This window comes from Chlorocebus sabaeus, chromosome 23 (genome assembly GCF_047675955.1).
Source record: "Chlorocebus sabaeus isolate Y175 chromosome 23, mChlSab1.0.hap1, whole genome shotgun sequence".
Classification (NCBI taxonomy): Eukaryota; Metazoa; Chordata; class Mammalia; order Primates; family Cercopithecidae; genus Chlorocebus; species Chlorocebus sabaeus.
Genome location: NC_132926.1, coordinates 62,897,864 through 62,917,871, shown reverse-complemented (window position 1 = coordinate 62,917,871; position 20,008 = coordinate 62,897,864). Strand labels below are relative to the sequence as shown.

General features: G+C 38.9%; 1 protein-coding gene and 1 non-coding gene across 3 annotated transcripts in view; one reads left to right on the top strand and one right to left on the bottom strand.

Annotated features, from left to right (window-relative positions):
* DTWD2 (DTW domain containing 2) overlaps positions 1–4,181 on the bottom strand; it is a 164,339-nt gene extending 160,158 nt beyond the window's left edge. The window contains exon 1 of one of the 2 annotated variants that reach the window (XM_008014205.3): positions 3,870–4,181. In XM_008014205.3, the coding sequence (XP_008012396.1) occupies positions 3,870–4,087 (218 nt within the window). In that variant the 5' untranslated portion in view covers positions 4,088–4,181. Of the gene's footprint in view, positions 1–3,705; positions 3,793–3,869 lie in introns of those variants that run through there. The other variant, XM_038008732.2, reaches the window with a different exon arrangement.
* Positions 4,182–19,474: 15,293 nt separating this feature from the next.
* LOC119618465 (U6 spliceosomal RNA) lies at positions 19,475–19,578 on the top strand. The gene has a single exon (XR_005234759.1). It is a non-coding gene; the product is annotated as a U6 spliceosomal RNA (small nuclear RNA).
* The last annotated feature ends 430 nt before the right edge of the window (positions 19,579–20,008 follow it).

Genomic DNA, 20,008 nt, shown 5'->3' with positions numbered 1-20,008 from the left:
AGAGGCTGAGGCAGGAGAATGGCTTGAACCTGGGAGGTAGAGGTTACGGTGAGCCGAGATTGCACCACTGCAATCCACCCTGGGTGACAGAGCAAGATTCCGTTTCAAAAAAAAAAAGCAGCAGCAATCTAAACAAGAACTAAATAAAATATTATCATATATAAAATACCTAGGCCTGGTATGTGCCTGGTAGATGGCTGATGTTTAGTAAAAGGGTGTTAAATATGTAGAAATGGTTTATTATAATTCTTACAGCTTGTTACTTTTGAAAAGAAAACACTCGAGACACAAAAACTTCCATCTCAGGGTCTATCTGATTCAGTTTGTGTGCATGCTCTCCCTGCTGTTTCTTCCCTTAAACGGGATTTAAAACACACTGTTTTTAGACATTATTCTATTATTCCTATGACCAATGATTTGCAAGTCGTTTATGACTCATCCTCAAATGCATAGCAGTATCTGCAGAAGATACAAAAGTACAATTAAGATGCCTAAAATATTTCTGGAATGAGGCCCTAATTCTTCCCAGTCAAGCTTGTATCCTTTTATCACCATCCAGTTGCTTTTTTTATAAAATGAAAAAGTATAAATTATACAGCAAAAGTCACCTACAAAAGTCAAACCTGTCACCACCTTTCAAATATAAAAATATTACTGTGGCTGGCTTGTTGGGTTATAGAGCATTAGGCCCAAACTCCCTGACATAGTTTATTTTGCCCTTTCTGAGGCAACCACTACTAATCTCTGCAGCCTTGTCTTTCACGACTCCATCCCTTCTCCCAAACTCTCCAAATACACTATACATTCTATGCCCTAAACTCTCATACATACTGTTCCCTCAACCAGAGCTCACTTTTTCTTCCCTCAAGCCCTCCCCCAGCCAGTCTCTTCCCTAATTAATCCTAAATATTAGAATCCAGGTTAAATATTTTGTTATGTCCTTCAGTCTCAGCTTACATGTCACTTCTAAGATTTCCCAGATCTTTTCCTCATCTCCACCACACAAACTTAGGGTTAGGAGCACCTTTTTATATGTTCCTATAACACCTCACATATACACATCTAAGAAAGAAGCTGATAGTGTAGAATTCAACAAGAAAAAGACCACACGCTTACGTGCATTTTACATATATACACATATATACATACATATACACACGAACATTACATTTTATTTCCTAACAAAATTAAAGACTCTAGTAAAATCTCAGAAGCACTACTTGGTGAACATGCACCCTTTCGCCTTTTGACTCTTACTCCATGACGGCCTAATTTCGAAGACTGCCGAAGGATATCAAACACATATAAAAAGCGTTTAAATCTTTCCAATCTGAGGTCATATAATTTAAATAAGATGTTTAAATTAGCAGAATGATTTTAACCTGAACAAAGTTATTTTACAAATGCTTTTACTTTGAAAAATTCAGAAAACACTTTTTGCTGTTTTCTTCAGAGCCTCAAAAATTTGATGTTTGTCAAACTCTTTTTGAATACATTCTCTACTACGTACAAGGATGCATATAACAAAAGTTTCACTGTGGTTCATTACCTATAATTTGAAAAAGCTGCCCTACATCATAGGATTTTTCATCTGAGGGCTCCCCATTTAAATAGATATGCCACTTTCCACTAGGTCCTGATCTACAGGAGAACTGAAGTCATCTCTTTTTCATCTTTGTATTTCACAGTCTATCACACTGTCTGGAAGTAGGGTCTCCAAAGATATTTGTTGAACAACTGAATTTTACCAAGTAGTTCAACAAATCCTTTGTGCACCTACTATGTCCCATGACCCTCATCCTTCTTATTTTATCTCAAATAACGCTAATGATACATACTCTGGGGAGATCAACCAAGGCTTTGTCTTTATCTGAAAAAAAAAATAATGTTATATGTTCGGGAATGGGGGATAGGAAAGGTATTCTAAGAGGTAAATGGAATACAGGCAAGTTTTGTAAACAAGATATACATAGAGGACAGAATACATTTATAGAACCTATATCCTGCAATAATAAACTACAAGTTTGGGATCTTTTGAAGAATATTCCATTCATATTGAAGATATGTTATATTTCTAACAAGCAAGATTCTGCTAAAAAGTTAAACTGAGTTTGCACTTCCTGAACAAACCTAATTTCTGGAACTCCCTTAGGCTATGACATTTGTAGTAATGGGTTCAGAGAAATGAATATAGTTTAAGTAAATAGTCAAATAACTGTGACTCAATGATCAATCAAATCTAAGAATGTATTTTTAAAACTATTTTGAGCATAAATGTAAAGAAGTTCACGCAGGGTACTAGTAGAACTCTAATAACCTAATGAAATAAAATATAAAAAGCCATCAATTCATTTCTGTCTTATTGACAACACCTAAATATTCTCCATAATTCTAGAATTATATTCTACCTAATTAAAGCAAATAAAACGCATAGCATGCCAAGAGGGAGGAGAGCTTTTCACAGGTAGCAAATTTCACCAGAAATAAGCGAAGTGCAGAAATGTTGGGAAAAATTGTAATCCTAAGGTATTAACTAAATGTAACTGAAAAAAAGACAAAATTCAGCAAGTCATTTTTATTTTTTAGAAAGCATCATAAAATAAATCTCTGCTAAACAGATTTTTAACTATATATTTATAATTAACAATTCTGAACAGACTAAAAACTACATAATAAAGCTAGCACAGTAATTTAGCCTTTGATTTATATTTGAAACACTTTTCTTTCAGTATCCTATTGAGACTCCTCCAAACACTTTTAAATGTTTCCCCTAACCCCCGAGACAACTTGTTTAAATTAATTACATTCACAAACCCCTATGTTCAAATTCACAGTCCCTTCTAATCACAAATTTTCCATCCTCCTCAGAGGTCAACTATACATAGTACATTTAGAAAATATAAAAACATTCTATATTTAAGATCCTTTCCTCTTAAGTCTTACAATAGAGCCCTAGGAAAAGGTCAAAATGTCCAAAGTAACAAACTCCAAGTACTCAAGCAGTAAAGACCTTTAACCATATTCAGTCCTTCTGTTCCCCTTCTTGGAATGCTTTTCCCCAGGCTGGAATCTTCTCATCTTTCAAATCTCAGAGATAGTTCACGACACCATCTAGCTATTTTTTATAAGAGCATCCCATTCCTTTCCTTCATTGTTTTTTTCCCAGTTTGTAATTACATATTGGATAGCTTGTTTGCTGGTTTATTATCCGTATCCAGTAAGAGAATACATAAAGACACGGACTCCATTGCATTGTCAGTGATTATCAAAGCACTCAATAAACACCTGATAAATTAATGCACAGATCTTGTGCTCAGAATAAAGGTCTGAGACACACTGGGATATAGATGATAAATTACCATGAAAACTGATTTTAAAAATTACCAGTGGGACGTCTGTAGGGTTAGAAGAGAACCTAGGATGAAGACCTGAAAAGGCCCTATATTTACAGTTCTGGTAGGATAGGCAAAGGAGACTGTCTCTCTCCTTCAATCCACTTTATGTGTTTTAACTGTGATACGACTATGCCACTTAAGTATGACTGTGTAACTATACTACAAGTATTATTGTCATCACCCCTTACTTCCCTGTCGGACGCTTAAGTTTCTTGGAAACAGAAATGATGTCTGCTCATCCCATGACACGCTCAATATATTGCAGAAAGTAAGGTTAAATAATCATGAACCTGGAAAAAGGGCTTCTTACTAGGTAGCTGTGCTCGGCATTTCCGAGATTTCCAACGTGCACCCGCCAACTCCGCCAACCTAAGCGCAGAGCTGCCCGAGCCGCCGATACCCCGGCAGGGGGCGCCGCAGCCTCCTCCAAAGGCCGCTGCCGGCTGCAGTCCCCGCCCCCGGCCCCGCGGTCACCTGCAGCGGCTGCATTCGGGCCTCCGTTTGGCCGGCTCCACCGGCAGCTCCCACAGCCCGTCCGCACTGTCGTCGTCCGCCTCTGCACCCAGGGCAGCCGCCGCCGGCACTGGGCCGCCCTCCTGCCGCTCCTTGGCGTTCGGCGTCTGAGACCTTGAGGCCCCAGGAGGCCGCGCCACGGGCTCCTGGAGTATTCGCGCCTCTTTCTGCGACTCCATGCCGGACACTCCGGTCAGGCCGTGGCATCGAAGCCCGGCTACCGCCAGGAGGCGCCACACGCTGGAGAAACCGGCCCGCGTCGCGTAGCGCCATGCACGCACGCCACGTACAGGGGGCGGGTCTCCGAAGTCCAGGCTCCAGGTTCCACCCTGCCGCTGGGAAGGAACGAGCCGATTGGCCCGTGCCCAGTGGGACCGGGTAGGAAAGTGTGGGCAGTGTTGGAGTGCTGGTGAGGTTAAGTAGCCTCACTGGGAGAGGTAAGGGAAATCTCCCCGAGAGCACCCCAGTACCAAGCCCGAATTTAACCCCTTTAAAAGTTAAAATAAAAAGGAATTCTGCATTTTCTGCCTTGGGATGGCAGTTTAAGAATATGCAGGATTTCCACAGTGCATGCATCGCAGTTGCAGCAGCTGATGTACTTATTATTTAAAGGCCAACAAAGGAGAGGTTATATCCACTGGAAACTACTCACAGCGGGTCCGTTTCATTATATGAATTTCCTGCTCTTCTATGTCTTGTGCTAATAAGACATCAAGCACACTATTTTACGCTAGACACCAAATATTTCTTAAATTAGGTTTTTAGATTGTCCCGGATCAGGAAGCAATAGGAGAGCTGGCCTGGGGTACCAATAGGTTTTATGTATGAGGAAACAAGCCCTAGAAAGGTAACATTGCCCAGTATTTACAACTACCGGATACGGCAGTATAGCACAGTAGCTGTTTTTTAAAATCCGAAATGAAATCTATGTTAGAATGAAGACAGAAATGCTTTTTACCCAAGATGGATGTCGAATTCCTTTTATTTATTAATGCTTTGTATTACTTCCAGCAGTACACAACATTTAAACAGAGAATTAAGCTTGGTTTTCATCAATCATGTGAATTAAGTTTAGGAATCACAATTGTCTTAACTCTATAGTTGTAATAGCTTAAATGTGAAGCAAAGTAGACAACACAGAGTAATAGAGCAAATACTGTATTTCTTAAAATGTTTATTTCACTTTTAGATTTTTCAGTCATCTTAAAATCAAGTTTGTGAAGAAAATACCGTGCTGTTGTTTTCAACTATCCTACATTCTTTTCCCTCAGAAATAGCACCTCTCTTTTCCTTTGGAGCATCCTATTTGAGAGATAGAAAAAGCTGAAACACCCGGCTGGTGATGGGTGTAGAGTGGGAGAAAGAAAGCAATTATGCCATTTGGAATTGGAGGATAAACAAAACCCAGAAACTGTAGGGAAGGAGGTGAATCAGAAAATTCATCTTGGCTGCAGATTTAGGTTGGGGAACCAATTCTTTAACTGCCAAAATTAAATTCTCATGTGACTTATATTTAAACGAAAGGAAGCTGCTCATCTTTAATTTCAAGAGGTGAAATGTGCTCAAGTCATGTAAGGTCCCTTGACTCCCAGTTGTGTGGTGTGAGATGACAGATGATAAGGGAAAAAAAACTTTTTATCTAAGGAATGCAAGCAGTCATGTCTCACTCTCCCTTGAGCTAAATAATTAGCTCTTGAAGCCACTTGCTGTGCAAGCCCTAGGCTGACACCAAGTAGCCATAAAATGCCGTATACCCTATAGTTCAACCACATGTATAGCCAATCACTAACTAATGTTATTTCTGCAAATAAATGACATTTCTTGAGAAATAACTTTTGTAATGCCCCCCTCTGCTGATTCATTCTCTTTTCTTTAAAAACTCCAGCCCATTTGTTTCTCCATAGCACTCTCCACAGCAACCTGGAAATATGTCCTAGGCTGCAGTCCTCAACCTTGGCCCAAATAAACTCTCTATATTAATTTTGCCTCTACTCCTTGCTTTTAGGTTGATGTGAGCGTACTTATTTTGGGCTTCCTTTTTAACACACCATATCAGATTATTGGCTTTACCCTTCAAAGTATTCAAAATCCAAACATTTATCTTGCCTACTACTTCTGCCCTGGTTCAAGCCCCCATCATCTCTTACATAGAATATTGCCGAAGACCTAAATGGTCTCCTCCTCCATCTCTGCTCCTTATGAAGAAAATCACCTACAAGTCCATGGTAGATTCAAAGAAAGCTTCCATCCAGGCAGGACACAGAATTGAGAAAGGAGAGTCATTTTTCTCTATGGGAAGCAAGAAATTCACCCAATATCCAGGTTTGTGAACAATGACCTTCAAAAGCCTAAGGAAACTTGCAGGTGAGGTTACCACCTTGGGGCAGACCCAAGTATCAGACTATCAGTGACTCAGCTTCTGGGAAGTGCCAAGACACCAGAAAGGGAAGTAAGATACCCTTTATGGGATACAGCCAACTTACTAGTGTCAAGATAATGTATTGAGGTGTTAATGTATGTTTTGTTTGTCTCCCAACTTCAGGTAGAAAACCAGACTTTTATGCTCCTTTGCCTCAGGGGAGTTTGGGTAGTAAAGACTGAGGACAATCTTAGGACCATGCCTGGGAAAAGGACCATCCTGGGAAACGGAGATCCTGTTACTGGAAGAGGAAAGGGCCTCAGTAGTGTAAGAGATTGAATATCGTGCCAGGCCTGCAGTATGAGGATTCGGCATTGTATAAGATTTGATTTAAATGAAATAAAAACATGATATTTCTTGCTGTATTCATTTTCTATCACTGTGAAACTAATAACCACAAATTTAGTGGTTTTCTCCTTTTTTTTTTTTTTTGAGATGGAGTCTCGCTCTGCTGCCCAGGCTGGAGCGCAGTGACGTGATCTGGGCTCACTGCAACCTCCGCCTCCCGAGTTCAAGCAATTCTCCTGCCTCAGCCTCCCAAGTAGCTGGGACTACAGGCTGCACACTGCCACACCCAGATAATTTTGTATTTTTAGTAGAGACGGGGTTTTACTGTGTTGATCAGGCTAGTCTTGAACTCCCAACCTCAGGTGATCCGTCCACCTCGGCCTCCCAAAGTGCTGGGATTACAGGAGTGAGCCACTGCACCCGGCCACTTATTTTTCCTTTAAGTGAAAACCAAGTTTATTAGGAAAGTAAAGGAATAAAGAATGGCTACTCCTTAGGCAGAGCAGCAGCTTAGGCTGCTCCACCAAGGATAGTTATTTCTTGATTATACATTAAACAAGGGGTGGAATGTTTATGAGTTTTCTGGGAAAGGGGTGGGCAATTTCCAGGACTGAGGGCTCCTCCCCTTTCCAGACCATATAGGATTACCTCCTGACATTGCGTTGGCATTTGCAAACTGTCATGGTGCCGATGGAAGTGTCTTTTAGCATACTAATGCATTATAATTAGCATATAATGAGTTCTGAGGATGACCAGAGGTCACTTTCTTGGCCACATTGGTTTTGATGCAATTTGACCAGCTTGTTTATCACATCTTTATGATCTGTACCTTGTGCTGACCTCCTGTCTCATCCTGTGGCTTAGAATGCCTAACCTCCTAGGAATGCAGCTCAGTAAGTCTCAGCCTTATTTTACCCAGCCCCTATTCAAGATGGGATTGCTCTGGTTCAAACACCTCTGATATATTTCCCACCTCCCTTTTATAAGAGAACCCTTAATGCTAAGCATTGTAGAGGGACAAAGATCCATCTGTAGCTTCTTCAGGCTGAATAGGGGTGATGATATTCCTGCCTAACTACTAGGATCTCTTGTATTTGGGGTAGAGAGGAGCTCAGTCAGAAAGCATCAGTATGGTGAGGGCCATCCATAACTCTGACAAAAGGTGATATCTGGAAGATTAATAAGTGTTTGCTTTAAGATAACATTGAGTAAACTTATCCTGAATTCTTACATGGAGAGTACAGCAGCAATATATTCCACAACAGTAAAGCAAAATAAGCAAAATTATCCCAAGTAAACTAGATAAAAAAGCTTTCCATGAACTGGGCAATTTGAAACCAAGCTGATATAGTGTCACTACCTGATTCCAGTATATGCCCAGAATTAGAATATTGATCTAGATTTTTACATTATCCATCCCCCTTGTTTCATTTGAGCAGCAGCCAGAGATCACTGATTGGTTCACAGGAATAAGCAGTCAGTCTAAATTTCAGGGGAAAAAAGTTCTCAAAAAGAACTGATGAGGTTAGAATCTAATAACAATTGTACCATAGTTCTTGAAACATAGTTTTTCTCTCTTCAGTCCCCCATTTTTACTAAATACAAATTATGGTAAACTGATTTGCCTTATTATACTTGGCCTGATTATTTGTATAAAGTGCAGCAAGAAGAATTATTTGCCACATAGGCTTATTTTAATTGGTTTTGATGGAACTTTTATTCCATCAAAGAAATCTTAGATAAGACTTTTTTTAAAAGCCCAACCCAGCTATGGGGTTGTGCTGTCAAATACCTATGAGTTGGGTAAGTTCTTCTTCTTGAAGTCACAAGATAATCTGGGGCTCCTGGGCCTGTCAAAAACTGACATTCTTTACTTATCACAAGTCCAGAACTCTATACAGGTACTATATAGACAAGGTATGAGGTGAGGGCAGTTTCCCAAGAGGCTTTTATTGGCTTTGTAAGTCAAATTTGATTCCTTAAAAGAAAGCATACCATTCCAGTCAAAACCTTGGTAAGGTAACCAGTGTCTCCAATTGTGTCCTGTTACAAAAGAAAACAGATACTTATTGCACTTATGCAAATAACTATATTGCCATAAGTTAAGAATGCTCACAAATAATTTCCAATTCTGGAGAAATCAGGTATAGATAAATAAACATGCTCCAAATTTTGTTTACAGGAATAGACTTTACTCAATTGTTAAAAGCTGTAAGTAGCTTGAAAGTTTTCTTGGCTCTGAAAAACAAAACAAAGTATCAGCAACGTTTTAAGCAAAAAAGTCAAAAAGATTACTTCAGTCTTCTATTAGTTCAGTCTATGCAATTAACTCCTGTTCTGCTTGATATTCATGAACATTTCAGCTCTCCATGAGAGTCCTGAAAGTTTTTTCTTCTACTCTAATGTTACAATATCCAAAGTTATTAGAAATGTGCACTTAAGAGCACCTGTCAAAGTCCTATAGCTGATTATAAACCATCTTTTGAAGAGGATCAAAATAAGACAATTGTCTGTGGATGACAAAGTCTTAGGACAGCCACTATTAAAAACCACAATTCAAAAGAAAATTTGGTTACTTCTGTAGCATGCAACAATTTTACATAACAATTATAACTATTAATAACATACACTAAGTCATTAGAATTATAAGAGTTTACATGATTTTGGAATACATACCAATTACATTTATACAAGTACAGCCTGAAGAAAGCCAAACACTATTTTATATTTGATAACACTTCCTGTATGATTTTGATTTTTATTTTTATTTTTGAGACAGAGTCTCACTCTGTCACCCAGGCTGGAGTGCAGTGGTGCAATCTCAGCTCACTGCAACCTCTGCCTCCTGGGTTCAAGTGATTCTCCTGCCTCAGCCTCCCAAGTAGCTGGTATTACAGGCACACACCACCACACCCACCTAATTTTTGTGTTTTTAGTGGAGACAAGGTTTCACCATGTTGGCCAGGCTGGTCTCGAACTGCTGACCCTAGGTGATCCATCTGCCTCAGTCTCCCAAAGTGCTGGGATTACCAGTGTAAGCCACCATGCCTGGCTCTACATGATTTTTATACCAAATAAGCCAAATATGTCTCTGTATAACTTTAGGGGACCTAATATCTAAAAGATTAATTGGGTCAGAAAAAGACATAATTTAGAGTATGATTTTGGAAAGTTTGTCAGACATCAAAGGTTTAAAACACAATATCACAAAATAGAATCCCAGGCCACCATAAGTTATCATTCAGGCAAAATGATGACTTAAAAATATTTTTAAAGGCAAAAACCTTTATTCATTAAGAGGGAAGACTTAGCTTTCTAAACAATCTGAGTCTTTTTTTTCTTTCCTTTCTTTTTCCTATGTTTTATTTAAAAGGCAAACAAAAATCTTTCTTTTTTCTTTGATAGTACATGAAAATCTTGTTCAAGAGAGAAAGCCAAATTTTACCCTTTGCATTAGTGTACTATTAATGTCAACCCCAATCTTTAATAAAACTTTACAGACAAATCTATCCAATTTTCATGTCTGGCCATAAGGTAAGATTCTCATAAACCTTTTATAAATCTTTACAAATTTTTGTTAAAGAACAGATTAGTGCTATAAGAAAAACCTATCGTGCTTTTATTCCAATGTTCAAATTATGAAAAAACTGAATACCCTTTTAACTTTAGCCAATATGTTCACACATAGAATTTCTTTTACAAGATTAATCTTTCACAAACTTTCCACAACTTACTCAAACCTTCAGCTTTATTTTACTTAACTTAAAACAATCCTTTAACCCTTTAGGCAGACACAAAAAAAACTACATTCCCATGACATCTTATAACCTTTTTTTTTTTTTTTTTTTTTTTTGAGATGGAATCTCACTCTGTCACCCAGGCTGGAGTGCAGTGGCACAATCTCGGCTCACTGCAAGCTCCGCCTCCCAGGTTCACGCCATTCTCCTGCCTCAGCCTCCCAAGTAGCTGGGACTACAGGTGCCTGCCACTACACCCGGGTAATTTTTGTTGTATTTTTAGTAGAGGTGGGGTTTCACTGTATTAGCCAGGATGGTCTCAATCTCCTGCCCTCATGATCCACCTGTCTCAGCCTCCCAAAGTGCTGGGATTACAGGTGTGAGCCACCGCGCCCGGCCAACATCTTACAATCTTTTATAAAAAACACATTTCACTTTCCTTACACATCTTGCATGTAAAGCTGTTTTTATTTCCAAGATTTGTAAAGTCATGTGAACTAAAAGGCATTACAGTTTTTACTTTTCTGACAAAATATTTGAGTTAAGCATGTATTATTTTTAAAACAAATAAAGCTCTTTCATATGTAAACATCACATACACAGCCAGGCATGGTGGCTCATGCCTGTAATCCCAGCACTTTGGGAGGCTTAGACAGGTGGATCATGAGGTCAGGAGTTCGAGACCAGCCTGGCCAACATGGGGAAACTCCGTCTCTACTAAAAATACAAAAATTAGCCAGGTATGGTGGTGGACGCTTGTAATCCTAGCTACTCAGGAGGCTGAGGCAGGAGAATTGCTTGAACCCAGGAGGTGGAAGTTGCAGTAAGCCGAGATCATGCCACTGCACTCCAGCCTGGGTGACAGAGCAAGACTCCATCTCAGGGGAAAAAAAGATAAATAAATAAACATTACACACACATCACATATAAATATAGACAGAAGAAGATCCAGTAATTTTAAGATTTTTCATTTGCCAGGTTTTTAATTACTGACTCCAGGGTGGAGCCCTTGGGAGGAACAGGGCCAGGAAAACATGAAGTTTCTATGGCCTGATAAGCAGGCACAGCTGAAAGGCAAAACATCCCTCAGAATTAAAGGTCTCCTTTTTTACCAGATCCTGTATCCCAAAGAAAGAGAAATGCTATGGAATAAGTGCAGTGATTTTTGCCATGCATTTCATTGCAAAGCAATACAAAACCAATCAGCCCATTCTGTGATTAGCCCATCTTTCATGAGAGCCTTATCTCTCAGTAGGGTGTAGGGACATTTTCATTTCTTTTAGGTAGCTAAAGGCATGTTTCTCTAATCCAAACACGCAAAGAGCTATCTCCCCATAACCGCCATTAGCCAGCCCCAGAAGTACATTTCCTATCTGGTTATTATACACCAAAGCTCTCTCATAGTGCGAAGTAATTTCTGCTTCCCCCAAAAGTCAAAACCATGAGATAAGGCAATGCAAAATAGAACAGAGCTTTAGATTTTGAGAAGGATTTATCTGCTTTCAATTCCAGGGATTTCATGAGGACAACAGAGGTTTTTCCCAAAACAGTGTCTGTGGTGCCTCCTCTGTTTTTCCCAAGGAGTCCCAGGCTGTTAAAGCTTGAATATCCACTTTTAAATAAGCTGACTTTTAACCATAGTGCTCTTTAAAAAATCTTTTTAAGTCTCTTATTACATGACTTTAGCCAGGCCAAACAGCCAATATTTTTGTGCTCAGAGAAAGGAAAATTCAAGACAGTTAGTAGAGGGGAAGAGAATCAACAAATAGTGAAGGTCACACGGACAAACCAGAAAGGACTCATTCCCTAAGCCGGGAATTGAACCCTGAACCTCGGCCACCATTAAGAAAAGATAAAGCCTTAACCGCTAAACTACAGCACTGGGCAGTTTCTGATGCTTTTTCCCAGAAGGAGCCTAAAGCAGCCAATTTTGTGCTTGCAATGGGTTTTAACTGCTCAAGACAACTTTTAGAGCTAACTATGACATGAACCCCAAAATTCCTGTTCCCTGGAAGGGGGAGACCAAGCAAAAGTACTGCCACATGGTTACAAGGTCAGGCTCCCAAGGACATTTTTCAATGTGTGGTCTCTGGGTAAGATGTTTGTCCTGAGTAACAGAAAAGAAAGGGAAAGGAAAGGGAGAAAAGCATTGCCTGAGACAGGGTGGGGAAGGCAAGGCACCCAGGGAGGCCAGAGAAAGACCCACCCAATGCAGTGACACTGAATCAAAAATTCAGGCAGCCACTTGTCAGTTGAAGAGGGATCTTTTCCAGCAGCCCCATCAGCTCTAAAGTTTCTCCCTTTGGGGAGGAAAAAGCTCCCCATGCCCCACGGTCCTGTACATGACTAACCCTGTCACCCATAGCCTTCAGCAAAGAATGCAAGGCAGATTAATCCTAAGAGAATAGTGGTTAACTTCCCATAATACCAAATCTATTTTTAACCAAAAGGGACTTTACTGAGAGGGTGGCCTCTAACCCCATAAATCTTAGGAAGGAGTCTAACCTTCCTAAGTTCAGCCTTGACTCCAAGTTTGGTCAAACATCCTTGCCTTTTATTAAGAGGGGCTTTTAACCCACTCTGTCTTAGGAGAGACTCTAACTCCCCTAAGTTGGGCCTCTAACCCAATCCTATCCTTTACCCAGTTACCCCACCACTCAACCAAAGTCAGCCAATCCTGTGCTGCAGTCTGTTTCCTTTGAGTTCAGGGTCTCCTCTTTGGGGTTCATCAGGAAGATGTTACTGGAAAGGGGTCCTGATCCAGACCCCAAGAGAGAGTTCTTGGACCTCACACAAAGAAGAGTTTGAGGCAAATTCATAGAGTAAAGTGAAAGCAAGTTTACTAGGAAAGTAAAGGAATAAAGAATGGCTACTCCATAGGCAGAGTAGTCAATTTAGTGGCTTTTTAACAGATACTTTTTTCCTCCACCCCCTCCTACATATACATACATCATTTATCTTACAACTCTGTATGTCAAAAATCTGACATACATCCCACAGGACTAAAATCTAGATATTGGCAGGCTGGATTCCCTTGGAGGCTCTAAGGGATAATCTATTTTCTTGCTTATTTAGGTGTTGTCAGAATTCAGTTCTTTGTGGTGGTTATTTTCTTGGTGACTGTCAGCTAAAAGCTAGTCTCAGCTTCTAGAGGTAACCCACGTTCTCTGGCTCATGGCCCCCATCCTCCATCTGTGAAGCCAGCAGGGGCAGGTTGAGTCCTTCTCATGTTCAGAATCTCTCCTGCCCCTTTTTCCATCACATCTTTCTAACCAACTCTCTGCCTTCCTTTTCCACTTCCGTTTCTACCCAGATAATCCAGGATAGTCTCCATATGTTAAAATCAAATGGTTAGCAAACCTAACTCCCTTTTGCTGTGAAGTAGCATATTCACAAGGTTTTATACCAGAGGACAAAGACCACAGGGCTCAAAATTCTGCCCACCATAAATTTGCTCACCGGAACTCCTGCTTCCAAATTCATACAAACTACGTATGAAAAAAATGGAAATACATATACCAAAACAATCAATATTTCTATCAAGATACTGAGATTAAAGGTCTGGGTGTGGTTTTCTTATATCTTACAAATATTCTACACAATGACATGTAAATAGTATTTTTAGAAGAAGAATGTGGAACATTAACTAGACATCAAAATCTAACAATGGTCTGATTAATACCAAGTTATGTAAGTAGAAGATAGTTTCTATTAATTCCATTATTTGGTTTACTTGCTGACCTTTCCTTAATAATATATTTCTATTTTTTTTTTTTTTTTTCTTTTTTGAGATGGAGCCTTGCTCTGTCACCCAGGCAGGAAATGCAGTGGCATGATCTCAGCTCACTGTAACCTCTGCCTCCCAGGTTCAAGCCATTCTCCTCCCTCAGCCTCCCAAGTAGCTGGGATTACAGGTGTGTGCCACCATATGTGGCTGATTTTTGTATTTTTAGTAGAGACAGAGTTTCACCATGCTGTCCAAGCTAGTCTTGAACTCCTGACCTCAGGTGATCTGCCTGCCTCAGCCTCCCAAAGTGCTGGGATTACAGCCATGAGCCACCATGCCCAGTCATATTTCTAATTTTTTAATGTGAATTAGTAGTGAGTCCAGCGATGCTAATATTTAATGCAAGGTCCTCATGTACACCTATCGTGATTATTTTTATATATAAATTATTCTTAAGTGACTTTGTTGCTGATAGAGAGATGTCCTTCTTTCTGTCAACCTCCAGGTTGAGATAGTTTTTCTTAGGGCAGGGACTTCCTTCACAGCTTCATGCCTTTCACCCTTTCACCCAAATTGTCACCAATATGTCCTGAACTATTTCTTCATTGGTTATACCATTGGTATAATTCTTGTCTTTTTGTTTCTTTCAGTTTCCTGACACTAGCTATCTATAAAAATGTCTTTTTCTGCCTGATTTTCCTCGGGGATCTGTTCTAATTTTTGTATTTTTTGGCTGTGCAGTGTTGCTTTTATATTTTCTTAAAATTCTAGGTTAATTAAATTGGATATTTATTACTTCTACTATATTATTTCTTAGCCATACATAGAATATATAATCTTAAAATAATCTTTGTTTTCTGCCTGCAGGAATTTTTTTTAGAGGAATGTTTCCTAGGCTGAACTAGAACTCCTGGCCTCAAGCAATCTTTCTACCTCCTGATTAGTAGGAATTATAGGCACCGACTGCTGCACTCAGCAAAGGATTTTTTTTTCCTTTTTTTTTTTTTTTCTTTCTCTATCTTGGTGAATACAGGGATTATTTTTTAAAGCACTTTATTTGCTTGGATTTGTTTGTTTCACCAATCAGTTTTATAACAGGATATATATAATATCATGTAAATATATATTATATTTTATATAATATATATTTATATATATAAATTTATATAATATATATTTATATATAAATTTATAAATAAATATATATAATAATATATTAATATATTTTTTTATATATAATATAAATTTATATATTTTTTTTTAGGCAGAGTCTCACTCTGTCACCCAGGCTGGAGTGCAGTGGCTTGATTTCCCCTGGGGTCAAGCCATTCTCCTGCCTCAGCCTCCTGAGTAGCTGGGACTATAGGTGCACACCACCATGCCCAGCTAATTTTTGTATTTTTAGTAGAGACAGGGTTTCATCATGTTGGCCAGGTTGGTCTCCAACTCCTGACCTCAAGTTATCTGCCTGCCTTGGCCTCCCAAAGTGCTGGGATTACAGGCGTGAGTCACCACACCCAGCCAATTTTATATTTTGAATTAAATATTCCTACTGGGAGTTAAATAATTAAAATTTTAAAACCCAATTCTGATGACTGGGAATTTAACTTAACTATCTGAATGGAATACAAATTAACTCCATTACTAGAATCATCTAATTCTCAAACAAGAATGGAATTTAAAGATTGCGTAGCACAGTAATCCTCTAGCCTGGCTCACATTGGAATCACGTGAGGAACCCCCAGGCCAATTAAATTAGAACCTGGTATGGGGGAAACTTGCAGGCATCAGTACTCCTAGGAAATCTGTCTTGCGGCTTGAATTGAAAACCACTGACGTAATCTAAGATTTTACTTCTACGGATGAGAAAGCTAAAACTCAGAGAGGAAAACGACCAGGTAGAAAATTCAAGCCTTCTGACTTCAAACCTACTGAGTTTTCTACTCCACAGATTGTTCTCCATCTTTGAGGTGTTCAAAGGCTTCTCTAGAGCATGTTCACAAAGTTCATAAAGTTCTAGGTTCTACCTCAAACCTAATGAAACAGAATTTGTCACTCCTTAGGTAATCCAGCTGAGCACCAAAGTTGAGAACCATTGCAAGTTACCTAAAGTGATGAGGTTTTTATCATATGAAAACAATATAACTTACATTTCTATTCCGTTTTTTAAATTGATGGCTCTTTGTTTTTGTTAGATTACATATTGCTACTGTTTTTTAATGTACCACAATCCAATTTGGGGGACATTTTCAACACAGCAGTAATTCATTACCACAACCACTCTTCTTTCCTTTGTTTTTCCTCCCCTTTTGTAGTCCTAAATTCTACAAGATGTTGAACTGAGGCAGTAAGTAATTGAACTGGAAAAATATGATGCAAAATGATTAAAACTAGAATGTCTAAATAGCTATAAAGGCCTTGGCAGATATAATTGTTTAATTAGTCTAGAAAAATATAGTTTAATTAATAGTTCAGTAAGTCTTAGCAAGAAGAACATTTATTGAAAACTTTCGCCGGACGCAGTGGCTCATGCCTGTAATCCAGCACTTTGGGAGGCCGAGGTGGGTGAATCACGAGATCAGGAGATCGAGACCATCTTGGCTAACATGATGAAACCCCGTCTCTACTAAAAAAAATTTAAAAATTAGCCAGGTATAGTGGCGGGCACCTGTAGTCCTAGCTACGCGGGAGGCTGAGGCAGGAGAATGGCGTGAGCCCAGGCGGCAGAGCTTGCAGTGAGCCGAGATCATGCCACTGCACTCCAGCCTGGGTGACAGAGCGAGACTCTGTCTCCAAAAAAAAAAAAAAAAAAAAAAAAAAAAACTCTCCATTTGTCAGGCACTATACTAACCACTTTACATGTAATCCTAAGACTATCTCATAATCTTAGGATTAACCCTATAAGGTAAATATTATGTTTACCTCTACAAAGAAAAAGACTAAAGAACAGAGAGGTTAAGTAACACCAGGCACAGTGGCTCACACCCGTAATCCCAGCACTTTGGGAGGCCAAGGCAGGAGGACCACTAGAGGCCAGGAGTTTGAGACCAGCCTGGTCAACATGGCAAAACCCAGTCTCTACTAAAACTACAAAAATTATCCGGGTGTGATGGCAGGCACCTGTAATCCCAGCTACTCAGGAGGCTGAGGCAGGATAATTGCTTGAACCTGGAAGGTGGAGGTTGCAGTGAGCCGAGATCTTGCCACTGCACTCCAGTCTGAGCGACAGAGCAACACTTCATCTCAAAAAAAAAAGAGAGAGAGATTAAGTACCTTGGTCATGGTCACACAATAGTAACTTTCAGAATTTATAAATTGGAATCATTAACAAAGATGTCCAATGCCAAGGAACTTGTCTGTCTCCTTAAAAGCACTGAATAGACACAAATAGTTCTAGAAGTTAGCAGTATTGAGTACAAAGAAGAACTGCTGAGAAGGCACTGAGCTACTTTCATTTCCTATACTTTATATTAACTCAATTTTTCAAGACTTCTGGCTCTCCTCATGATTTTCTGGAAATTTTAGCTTCAAAACTTGACACAGGAACAAAATAGAAGCCCTGAATAGACCAATACCATGAAAAATGTGTCAAAGAACTGCCTCCAGTATACTCTAGGCTCAAGTAATTCTGCAAATGCATAATTTCAAACATTAAAAGATTAAATGTGATCAAAACTGTCTTGGAAACATGGAAAGCTATTCAGTTATTTATTTTATTTTATTTTATTTTATTTTTGAGGCAGAGTCTCACTCTATCACCCAGGCTGGAGTACAGTGTCATGATAATGGCTCACTGTAGCCTTAAATTCCTGGATTCAAGTGATCCTTCTGCCTCAGCCTACCAAAGTGCTGGGAGTACAGGCATGAGCCACCATGCCTAGCTCAGATCTTGGTTTCTAATATACTGAAATATATTAGTTTATATTTAATGCTGTTTAATTAAAGGAACAAGGGTTCTTTGGAGAAATGGTCAATTCTAAAAATGGGGCAGGAAATAAACAAGATAAGGCTTGAGAATCTTGTAGTGCCAGAAAGTAAGAAAGTATAAAAATAAACATAATTTTAAATAATTCATAAGCATAATGATAGAGGTACATCAAAGGGACAGAGAAGCCAATGGAAAGAGCTCCCAGTGACCAATGCTGGAACAATTTGAGCCACAAAATAGTTTAATAAATACTGAGTCTGGGCACAGTGGCTCATGCCAGCACTTTGGGAAACCAAGGTAGGAGAATTGCTTGAGCCTAAGTGTTCCAGACCAGCCTGGGAAACATAGTGAGACCTTGTCTCTACAAAAAATTTTTAAAATTAGCTGGGTATAATAACATGCACCTGTAGTCCCAGCTACTTGGGAGGCTGAGGTGGGAGGATTGCTTGAGCCCAGGAGGTTGAGGCTGCAGGGAGCCATGATTGCGCCAGTGTACTCCGGTCTGAGCAAGACCCTGTCTCAAAGAAAAAAAAAAGAAATATTGGATTATAACCCAATGTGTAAAATGAAAACCCATAAGTTTATAGTGATATAGATAAATAATTGAATAAATAAATGTGGGAGGAAAAACAAACCTCCCATGCAGAAGAATCCCAAGTAATTTATGTAGGTACTCCATTCTCAAGGAGGGGGAACATAATTCCTCACTCCCTAAGAGTGGTCTGTGCATGGTAACTTTCTTCCAAAGAATACAGAATGTAAAGGGGGTGGGAAGAGAGTAATTTTTCAGTGGAAAAATTTGACAAACACTAACTCATGGTCAACATGAGCACTATAAGTCATGATGGTAGTGTGTGCCCTTGTACCATGTGATGAAAATGGCAATTGGTCTCTGTGGTCTTACTTCCAAAACCCATAACCCCAGTCTAATTATGAGAAAAACACCAGACAAATCCCAATTGTGGGGTATTCTATAAATTATCTTATCACTACTGCTCAAAACTGTCAAGGTTATTAAGAACAAAGCAAAACAAAAGTCTGAGAAACCATCACAAACAAGAGAAGCCAAAGAACACGTGATTAGCAAATATAATGTGGTACCTTGGATGGAATCCTGGACAGAAAGAGGACATTAGGTTAAAAACAAAGGACAACTGAATAAAGTATGGATTTTAGTTAACAATAATGTATTAATATTGGCTCATAAATTATGATAAATGTACAAGACTAACTTAAGATGTTTATAATAGAGAAACTGGATACTGGATATGTAGAAACTTCTGTACTATCTTCACAATTTTTCTGCAAATCTAAAACCAATCTGAAAAATATTTATAGTTTTAAAAAAGTTAAAACATAAACTAAAACAAAAGTTATCTTCCATAATAGAAACATGAAATACTTAGTACTAATCCTAACAGGAAATTAATAAGACCTATGGGATGAAAAGACATAAAACTTCAGAGTGTGCTCGCTTCAGCAGCACATATACTAAAATTGGAATGATACAGAGCTTAACATGGCCCCTGCACAAGGATGACATGAAGGAATTAAAAATTAAAAAAAAAAGAAAAACCAACTTCACTGAGTGATGTGAACATTTTTAATAACTAAAAGTGTATAGCGTTTGCCTCTATAGAAAACTGAATATCACTACCACGTTGTTTCTTCCCAAACTATATAATGTTAATTCAAACCTAAAAGGGGTTTATTCACTGCTGGTAAAAATGTAAAATGGTAGTACTATGGCAGTTTCTTAGGATTCAAATATATACCTACCTTTGGACCCAGCCCTTTTACTCCTCCTCAAAAGAAATGAAAATATATGTTCACACAAACACTTGTAATTAAATGTTCATAGTAATTTTATTTGCAATATCCCTCTCAGTGGGGGCTGCTACAATAAAAACACCATATACTGCATGACTTATAAACAACAGAAATTTATTCCTCACAGTTTTGGAGGATGGGAAGTCTAAGATTAAGCCACAGGCAGATTCA